This window comes from Uloborus diversus, chromosome 2 (assembly GCF_026930045.1).
Source record: "Uloborus diversus isolate 005 chromosome 2, Udiv.v.3.1, whole genome shotgun sequence".
NCBI lineage: Eukaryota > Metazoa > Arthropoda > Arachnida > Araneae > Uloboridae > Uloborus > Uloborus diversus.
This window is the reverse complement of record NC_072732.1, coordinates 122,129,106-122,140,112: the sequence shown is the minus strand read 5'-3', so window position 1 is coordinate 122,140,112 and position 11,007 is coordinate 122,129,106. Positions and strand designations below refer to the sequence as shown.

Sequence of the window (11,007 nt, the reverse complement as noted above, 5' to 3'; positions counted from 1 at the left end):
CATTCTGTAGATGGATATTGTGAGGATACAAACACAATTTATCAATTTCATGTAAGATTGCATTCTCTCTATCTAACTTAAAAGTAACTGGTTAAAAAAAATGTATATTTATAAAACAAATGTACTTTTTTAGGGGTGCTTTTACCATGGATGTCCAGACTGTTTCGATGAGGAGTTGGTGAATCCAGTGAACGGTCAACTAATGCGGAACTTGTACAATAAAACCTTAGAGACGACATCTAATCTGAGAGCTCTAGGACATACTGTAGTAGAGAAATGGGAACATGAGTTCAAAAATGATGTGAGGAAAGATAACAGCCTGAAAGAGTTCCTGAGAACTCATGAAGTAGAAGATCGGCTGTGTCCCAGAGATGCATTTTATGGAGGCAGGACGAATGCCGTCAAGTTATTTCACGAAGGAAAGGCCAAATATGTGGATTTTACTTCACTTTATCCATGGGTAATTATTAACTTAGAACAGTTTCTTAAATTTTTATTTTTGCTTGTTTATATATGTTTTTGTGTAAAAATGCGTTTACGTGTCATTTCCCTAATTAACATTTTTTTAATTTTGTTTTTAAAAGGTAAACAAATACTGCAAATATCCCGTAGGGCACCCTGAAATAATCACAGAAGAGTTTGGCCCATTAAATGACTACTTTGGGATAATTAAGTGCAAGGTGATTCCTCCTAGACAACTTTATCTCCCTGTGCTACCTTTTCGGAGCAACGGAAAACTGATGTTTCCACTCTGCAAAGCTTGCACAGAAAACATGAACCAAGGTGTTTGCCAACACAGCGACGAAGAACGAGCGATTGTTGGCACTTGGGTGACGGAGGAGGTGAAGCTAGCAGTTGAAAAGGGATACCAACTGACGAAGGTATTTTTAAAAAAGTATCAGTCTCAATACTTGTTTCTGTCCTTGCTTAATTATCAGTATTGATTTTTTTTTTTTTTTTTTTTTTCAGATTTATGAAGTTTATCATTTCTCTAAGTCTTCAACTGAATTATTTAAATCATACATTGACACATTCCTGAAAATCAAACAAGAGAGCAGTGGATACCCAGCTGATTGCACTACTGATGCCGAAAAAGAAAAATACATTAAAGAGTATTTAGAAAAAGAAGGAATTCAACTGAATCCCCAGAACATTAAAAAAAACGCTGGCAAACGCCAAGTATCAAAATTAGCTCTAAACAGTTTTTGGGGGAGGTAGAGTACTATTTTTTTCCATATTATGAGTGTGTGTGTGTGTGTGTGTGTGTGTGTGTGTGTGTGCATGCGAATTCACTGATTGGAAAGAGTCTTATTTTTGTTACGCTTTTATTACAGATGGGGAATGAACATCAACAAAGTGCAGCTCACATATGTCCATTCTCTGCCTCAGTTTAATAAAATTTTGGCTGACCCAACAAAAAATGTAAATCTTGTTTAGAACTTATGCATTTTTGGTATTGAAAGAAATGCACTTATTATATATGCAAACATGTTTCCCATTCTAGTTTTAGTAATTATAACTTTTTTAGATAAAGGATATATACCTACCTACCGCAGAAGTCGCTGCTCTCGTGTGGGACAACCAGAAAGAGTTCGTGCAACAAGAAACTACAACAAATGTTTTCCTCGCTGCATTCACGACTTCCTGGGCTCGGATGAAATTATACACCGAGATGGATAAATTGGGAAAAGCCGTCCTTTACCATGATACTGATAGTATTATATATGCCTCAAATGGAGTCAACGACCCACCAATCGGAAATTTTCTAGGCGAGTTTACTGATGAGCTGAATGGTGATGAAATCACAACATTCATTTCGGGTAAGTACTGGTAAACTTTTAAATGTGGTGCTTCGCTCAAAAATGTTAATATTTAGTGTCTCACTAATCATTTTATTTTTAGAATATATATATATATATATATATATATATATATATATATATATATATATGTGTGTATGTATGTAAATATACTTTTACATTTCATGTTTTTTTTGTTTTTTTTTTAATAGGAGGTCCTAAAAATTACGCTTATGTAACCAAACAAGGAAAGACTTGTTGCAAAGTGCGAGGGTTCACTCTGAACTTTAGGAACTCTCAAAAATTGAATTTTGATTCAATGCGGAATTTGGTTTGCAGTATGGACGAAAATGAATCCATTAGTTTGGTGAATCCTACGAAAATCACCAGAGATGGAAAACGTAGGAAAGTATCTAACAAAAAGGAGGTAAAATTATACAAAATTATTTATAACAAACGTGTTTTGAAAGAGGACCTAACTACATTACCATATGGGTATTGATGTGTTTCTCAACATTAACAAGAGAACATATGTCTGTGTGTGTGTAAATATTATTATAATTGTGTTAACTTATGACTGTTTTCAATATTTCTTGATATTATTATTATTGACTATAAATGCAGCAGTTACAATTTTTTATGTAACTAACATGTAAAAAAATATGTGTAAATAAAAATGTTTTTCAGTCCTATCTGTTTTGGTCTTTTTTCTTTTCATTCTTTTTTTATTTACTTTTTTTGCATATGCGTAAAATAAGTGAAGAAATGCTAACTTCTAGTATTAAAAAAAAAAAAAAATAGTAATAATAATAATAAATAAAAGATTCAAGTTTCAGTGACCATTTTGAAACACACCTTTTAAATATTTTTGAAAGCAGGAATTGTAAAATAAAAACGAGATAGTACCTATTTAACATGTTTTTTTTATTTATTCTAAATATACATCAATAAGATAGCCATGTATTTCTCTTTGCAAACATACGTTTTGAAGTTTTACGCTCCTTTACAATTTTTGGCTCTTGAAAAAAATTCCGGTTTACAATATAAGAAAGTGGAATGTTCATTTCCTTCAAAGCTGAGTGAAACTGTTTAGCTCCTGTCGGTACCCTCTTTTGATTTCGAAGCAAATCTGTGATTAAGCGAACGATGTTAGTTCCGGGAACTTTTTCTCCCTTATAAATGATCTCTAACTCAGGAGTCCAGGAAAATGTTGACGGATTTTCTCTCAGAAAATCTAGTATGCTTCTTGCAGTGTTTTTATGCCGCACAGGTGCTATCTTTATGATTTGTTCCAAAATATCATGCTCCTTTTTATTCTGCGAAATAGTGTCTGAAATTTCATTTTCAGCAGGTTTCTTTATTTCTTCAGATTCTTTGTGAGGATGGTGCAACTTCAAAAAATTTTGCAGAATTTGTAAATATAGTGTTGCTTTCTCCCTCTGTTCTATATCTTTCCTTTGAAGAACATCTTGCATTTTATTGTCTAGGTCAGATAAATGATTGACTATTTCAAATCGTTCTTCTGGCACTAGAATCATTTTCTTACTATACTGCATTGATGAGTGAACTGATCACAGAAATAGCTGCAGGTAGTAATATTGATAAAAAGCCGTCTCCTTTCTGAACCAGAATTTTTCTTTTCTTAAATAAAGGTACTTTCTTGTCAGCAAGTTTTCTTAAACTTCGTTTATAAGTAGCTATTTTTTTCTTTTGATGTTTGGAAAGTGGGATATTTCCATGCAGTGTATTAAGAGCACATTCACACAGCGACTTGATAATGTTGTTAGGACACTTCTTTAAAATGACATGTCTTTTTTTACTTTTAGCAATCAATTTTAGAATATCTAAATGATCTTGTGTGCAGGTAGACATTCTATAGTCGAATGAAGCAACTTTAGGAAAAAACACAGCTTAAATAGTCTCCAAAAATTTTGCGTATAATCTCGCTTTGTGGACAGCACAGTGTTTAAAATTCTTTCCATGTGCAAAAGGACATAACACATCGGAGCTTGGTAACGCTTCAACCTTAGGACACTCAAAATCATCCAAATTAAAAATGTGCCGATCAGATAAAAATTCCAAGAATATCTTTTTCTCCATTCCTTTTACATAAATAAAAGAAAACATTTCAAAAATCACTTCTAACACAAGACGTAGTTTTTCATATGCTAATTCACCATCACACCACTCCATATGGTGTAAATTTCTAGTAACCCATGCGTAAGTAATTCTTTTCCGACGACTTAACTTTTCGAAACAGTGGGGCGGCTTAAAGGTCCACCTCCCGTGAAAAGTTTCATCATTCACGGCAGAAACAGCCATTTCTTTCACGACAAATCGTGAGGGGGATAGTTGAAAACCTTCGAAATCTATAACTGCAGATGCCATGGCTCCGTTAAAAAGGTATGAACTAGCGTGGCTGATACACACAGTATTTATCCCCTGGTATCAACCCTGTGCGCAGTCGCAGTGATTCATCTGTATCCGGTTTTAAATCAATTAATAGGTAACTGAATGGTCTTGATGTGGCATCTTCGTATACTTCTTGGAAAAATTTGGATTTATTTGGATACAACTGTGGACCTAAATGTGCAATTTGTGATCTATCTCTGGGATTTTTAAATAAGAATATATAATGGGCGTTGAGCGAAATATTACGCATTTCTTTTCCTTTATGAAACATATTTTGAACTATAAAAATCACGCTGACGTTTCTGTGGTGGCTACCTTTCGTAAAAAGACAAGACAATCTGTCATCACATGAAAGTTCATTCATCAGATCATCAATTACGATAAGAGAATTCGATATCCGATTTATGTTTGGAGGTAATCCTTCATGAAATTCAACATCTTTTAACTCCTGGTAAAGTTTCTGATAAGCACCATAGCACCATAATATTTTTTGGGGAAAAGGATTTATCATTTTATAATCTAGGATTTTTTTTACAAGCTGAGTTTTTCCGCATCCAGTAGCTCCAGCTAAAATGATTGTCGCGGGATGGCGCAATTTCAACGAATCCATATTTAAAACTAAGCGTAGTGATAGATGTCGGTGTATTTATAGTAATTCTCACCGCAGAAAAATACTCCAATTTTTAATGATTATTTATTCTTCTTGTGCTTTGATTGAAAAAGAAAAAATGAAACAATACAAAAGTACTAATGAAAATTATATTCTTTATTTTTTAAAAATCATTCGAACACCATAACGCTTTTTCACAAACTGATACATTCTGAAGTCATTTTCTCGACAGTGAATCAAATCTTTTACAAATGTGTATATAGATAATCCTTGACATCGTTTTAATACAAAATAAATACAATATGGGCCACACACGTTGGATGTAGGACTTTGCAAAACTGTTGAATTCCAGTGTACAGAAGGATAGTTGTTTATGAAAGATTTGAATCGTTGACCATAAAACTCAGGCGAATTTCCATAAGAGTCAAAAAATTCAATGACATTATTATGATAGTAGAAGGCAAGCCAATGAGAACCGGGTTTGGTGGACTCGTCTACATTAACCACTATTGCTGATTTTTCGTTCAACAATGGTATTTTATCAGATGGAAAGACTCCTCGGAAAAATGATGAAGTACTTGGGTCTCGTGACAAGATAAAATGAATCTGATGTCCATCCATATTAGTTTGAAAAATCGTACAATATATTCCTTGTTTTATTTATCTCAATAACGTTATCAAACTCGGCAAAAATTAGTACACATACGGTCTGAGACAGAGGCTGAGAAAATTTAATTTCTAATCTAAGATTGCTGTGCTTAATTAAGTTCAAATGATCCCCGTTGCAAAGATCAGGCGATAAATTGAAGGCAAATAATGTGTTTCCATTTATATACTCCTCTCGGGACATGAAGATCCCCTGGTCTGGACTTAGCTTTTCAGTCACAGAAAAAAGGCTGTTGTATCCTTTTATGTAAATATTTTTATCAAAATTCAATTCCAGTGGAGCGTAGGGCTTGGGTTGACCATCAACATAAACTCCAATAAAGTTCATGTTGAAATGCTTGAAGTCAAACGGTGATTTTTCAAATGTCCCATGAAATGCATCGTTTTCTATGCATCCAATAATTAGTTTTCGTGGCATTGATCCAATAAATATATTATCTTGAACCATACTCATGCTTCCCTGAGGAACGGAATATGCTTTACATAACACTCTGTTGATTGGGTACTTTGCCGTATCTTTCTCAAGAGCTTTCACATGTCCCAAAATAACGCCGGGACTGACTTTTACTTTTCGTACTAGTAAGCTTATCTTCTCCAGAATAACTTTATGATCTTTGTCACCTTGCAAGCAAAATTCAGGTTTGCTTCTTATTAGTTTTATTTTAACATCCACTAAGTTCAATAGTAATCTTTCCTGATGAAACAAGTCACTATGAATACGTCCAATCATATCCACAGAAGCACTCAACTCAAAAAAGCTTGATCGCTTTTTTAGTCCATTTTTATAATACATCTCAGATGTTAACTGAGAAGTTTTACTATCAAATCCATGATTTAAAAGAGTTTCAATGTATGACCTGTAAGGGTAAGTGTTACTAGAATTCGAAATAAGATTTTCGTTGAGCGAAACATCCACTTGACTGAATAGGGAGTGTAGAAAAAGATTGACAGGTCCAATTTTTGCATCTTTCGCAATGGGAGAACCATCTGTTTTTACAATTTTTGCGTTAACGTAAAGTTGAGTTTGGCTCAAGTCAATATATTCCTCACCGCTTCCGGAAACATGAAACTCCACTGGGCCACCGTCAAATAAATTGGACAACGGATGATATTCAACCCACTGACCATTCTCAATAGCAGTTTGAGTTGCAGGTAAATGGAAAAGTTCTAGTTCAGACTTGACACATTCGGGAGATCCTTTTAGAATAAATGCCATTATGAATCAAAAATGTCTCGTCCTCTCACTTTTCCTCTTTTGCTCTGAATGACTCGTGTTTGCTTTTTTCGCTTCCTTTTATATTTCCCTTTTCCTATCATAGACTGCACACGATCAATGGCCTTACGAGCCAATCCTTTACCAGCTTCTTTGCTTCTCCTTTTGGCTGACGTTGCAAAATTTTCTCCAGACAACACATCATTCACTACTTTGCTTCCTGTTATAATAGCCTCTTTTCCAACAGCTTTTCCGCTTCTTACCAAGAATGGTAACGCTGCACGAAATAATCTACGGAAAACCCCACCTAATCCGTACCCTTTTTGAAACGATACACCTTCATAGAATGGAATTCCAGACCCATTTTGGCGAAGATAGTGCTCTTCAAATTTTCTGGAGCAACACACATAAGGAACTTTCATCGTGCCTCTTATTTCTGCGATACAAGGCAATTAAAATTACACTTACGAAACTTTCCCCTATTTATAGTATTTGGCGAATTCGAAAATGAAGAACAATGATCACTTTCCCTCTTTCAAATGGTACTAATGCCCCCGAATTAAGACGCAGTTCAATTTGAATGGTATGAAAACATTGTCGAATGACTGGTACATAATGAGGCCTATCATAATGAGCACTAACAATTTCTCCATCCTTTCCAGACGTAGTGACAACTCTTAGTAGAGGCGCTTCAATATGTCCAACCGCCACTGGCTGCACAATATCACTGTAGACATAGAATACTGGAAAAGCTGCTTGGGGATCTGCCACGAAAGTGCTGTCAACTAAGCCGTCAATTACTTGGGGATAAAATCCAAGAAGATCACACAAACCTTCCTCAAGTATTACCTTTGCATTGTTTTCTGTTTTGATTCTGACACGTTTATTATTAGCATTGAACTTGAAACTAATTTTTCCATCGTGGGCAGCCAAAGTCATGACTTTCAAAATATCAGGCACTGATTCATAAGATCCTGGGGGTAATTTTCTTGTAATGAGTTTTCCATCTCCTAGGTCGAATCCAAACATATTATTTTTCTCGTTCACGTTGTACCACGTATGCGGATAAATTATCTCAGCCAAACCTACTTCCCATTTTCCTTCTAAATTTATAGGTGTAGAAAGTTGTGTGACAAAACTTGAAATTTTATTTCCAGGAAAGTAATTTAGAGAGCTGTCTGATGGCAACGTCACGTAGAAAGACATTTTTACATATGCATGTATAGATACTAAGTACCAGCTGTATTTATAGCATTTTTACTTCACTCACCCAAGCATTGAATTTTTCTGGGTATCCAACAAATTTTACAAAATATTCCTGTTTCCCATTTCTTTTCCTTTTTCTAATCACTTTTTCAACTGGATAATATCCTGAGTCTGTCACTTTTTGAATTTCGTGTGCATAAAACGTCCCTTGAATAACTTCTCCCGACAAATCTTTAAGTACATACACTGGAGTATTTCTGAAAATAACCTTTTGAATCGTAAATATTTCCCTGGACCAATTATTTTTATATCCCTTTTCAAATTTACCTTTCCATTTGCTGATACGTACAGTATCGTTTACTTTCAAAACATTTTCTTTCTTATGATATGAATTTTTAAGATCAGAATATAAAGTTAACCAAACATCATCTTGATTTTCAATTTTTACGTTAACAGGTTCTGTCTTAATGCTTCGATGCCAAGTGTGATTGTAACTAAAAATTAACTTTTGAATCACATCAATATATTTGTGTGTATTATATTCAGTAAAGTATCTTGTCATCTTTGACATTAGTGTTCGATGAAAGCGTTCCACGATGCTAGCTTTTGTTTCATTATTCGTCGAGAAGAAGTATATGTTCTTCTCTTTTAAATATTTTTGGACTAAACTGTTTGTAAATTCTTTACCTTTGTCTGTTTGCAAAGTCAACGGAGAACGAGTTTTAAAAATTTCTTTCAAACCATTTAAAATACTGTTACTTTTCTTATCTTTTAAGGGTACAGCGAAAGCGAAGCGTGAAAAAACATCAATACAAGTCAAAAGCCATTTGTAACCATTGTTAAATTTGCTTAATGAGCTTAAATCTAAGAGATCCGCCTGGAATTGTTCATCTATTCCACCCACTACAACTCGATTGCGTTTAAAATTGCGTCTTACAGATTTATTTAAAGTGTAAGAGTCTTTTGTTTCTAACCATTTTTTAATATCCTTAACTTTAACTGTATCCCCTGTTGCCCTGCGTAAAGCATTTATTCCACCAAAACTACCTGGTTGTTCAGGAACCTTGTAAAACTTAGTGAGAGCCATTTCTTGCACAAAAGGCGCAATAGAAGTAAAGGATTTTTAAAAGTGTGAGTACTATTTATACTTATTCAACACAATAAAAAACGCGATTTCTTTGAAAACAACAAACACATTTTTATTTACACGAAGAAGTTATATACATATCAGTTAAAGACATTTAATAAATTTTTTCATTTAAATAATATTCTTCAAATTTTTCAAATATATTTTTAACATCTAACACATGAAACAAACCAGACATGAACCATTTTATGTATGGGCGATCAACATTAATAACAACAAATTCATGAGCCAAAGCTTCCCACTTAACATCATAGAGAGCCTGCTCGAAAAACGCGTCAAACTTTTGAGCACGTGTAGAGGATTCACAGTCATGTAGATCCATGTTAAAGATAAACCCATTTTTACAGTCTAAGCAGTCTTTTTTGGAAAGAAAGTTTATATTTTGTATAAGTACGGTATACAAACACCTACGTAAAGACTCACTCAGTTCATCAGCTCCTTGTGGCGTGTCTTTGTCAAAGTTATCCCAGCGACTATCATTGGGATATTTTTTCATTTCTGATAGGATATGCTCTTTCAGGGTGTATGTTAAAAGTTTGTCTTTGACGCTACGCAAAATGATGGAATAACTGTAACATAATTTGTCGATCTGGTTTTCTAAAAGTATCACTCTCTCTGGTACCAACTGGAACATTTCTCTTTTTGGTTTAAAGAGTCTTTGAATGCTAATACTGATGTTGCCGTTTACAGTCTCGTTGAACACACAAACGTCTTTTTTCACAACAAAAGCGAAATCGGGGTCTTCCACTAATTTTTCACCTTTATTTTTGCGAAGACTTGAAATTAGTGCACTGAAAACATCTGGCTTCAAGGAAATGCCATCCTTGGTTGGATGTAGAACACCATCATCGCCACTTGAATATTTCCTAATGTGTACACGTGTTTGCTTCAAAAAAGTATTCACTAAAACGAAAACATTACCACCTAAGTGTATCATATCATCTGTTAATGAATCCATCGTCAGCTTTGGAGCTGAGTCGAAGCACATTTTCTTGTTCGTTTCATCCAATTTTTCCATTTTGCGCTTCGAGGTTCCAGCATTATTTCCATTATCGTTGGCCATTTCTTGTAGAATGGATAGGCAGCAGAGAATACAGCACAGCGTAAAAGAAAAGAAAAGCAAGCGAGGACTAAAACACAACCAGTAGCACCTAACGCAACAACTGAAGTGACCTAGCGCGATCTATAACACATGAATAGCCGAGTCTGACGTTGCCAAAGAGAATGTTGAAAAGTTTTTAGTCTTCCCTTCACTTCAGTTCACTCAGAGCTGTCTATCTTCACTTCAGTTCATGCTATGAGGTATTGTCTGGAGTCGGTCGAGTTTATTCTTGTTTATTCTTGTCTGGACAGGTTCGGACAAGAATAAACGTGAATAAACTATTGTTTGGAGGGGCATGCTCCTGTTTTGAGCTAAAGGACCTAATGTAATGTAATGTGTGTCGTACTAGCGCTTAACGAACTAATATAATGTAATGTGCACAAATACCTAATAGAATGTAATGTACCTTTTCTAGCGCTAAAGCACCTAATGTAATGTATCTTGACTTAATATATATGATATACAGATGATTGACAAGTGTCTATACACGTCACCTTTCATGAATACATTACGTCCTCAGGGCACGAAACACCATCCTCACATTCTACGCGAACACCAAAGGGTTAAAATTAGTGTTGCCACCGAAAAAAAAGTTTATGCACCACCGTAACCTTTTACAAAATACTCTATGCCCCCAGGGCATTAAAACCCCTCCTCATCTTTTACGGTAATATCAAAGGGTTAAAAAAAGTGTTGCCACCGAAAAAAAGTTTATACACCCCCGTAACCTTTTACAAAATACTCTATGCCCTCAGGGCATAAAATACCCTCCTGATCTTCTACGAGAAAAGGGGGAGGAAGGGGGGAAAGCAATATTGCCTGAGGCGTAGCACGAGGACCTCTGTATACTAC

The 11,007-nt window shown here is 34.8% G+C and overlaps 1 protein-coding gene across 1 annotated transcript; it reads left to right on the top strand.

Annotated features, from left to right (window-relative positions):
* Positions 1-1,095: 1,095 nt before the first annotated feature.
* LOC129217709 (uncharacterized) lies at positions 1,096-2,301 on the top strand. Its single transcript, XM_054852043.1, has 4 exons — positions 1,096-1,214; positions 1,335-1,422; positions 1,529-1,820; positions 2,012-2,301. Exons 2-4 carry the CDS (start codon positions 1,342-1,344, stop codon positions 2,299-2,301), a joined length of 663 nt encoding a protein of 220 aa, XP_054708018.1. The 5' UTR covers positions 1,096-1,214; positions 1,335-1,341.
* Positions 2,302-11,007: the final 8,706 nt, after the last annotated feature.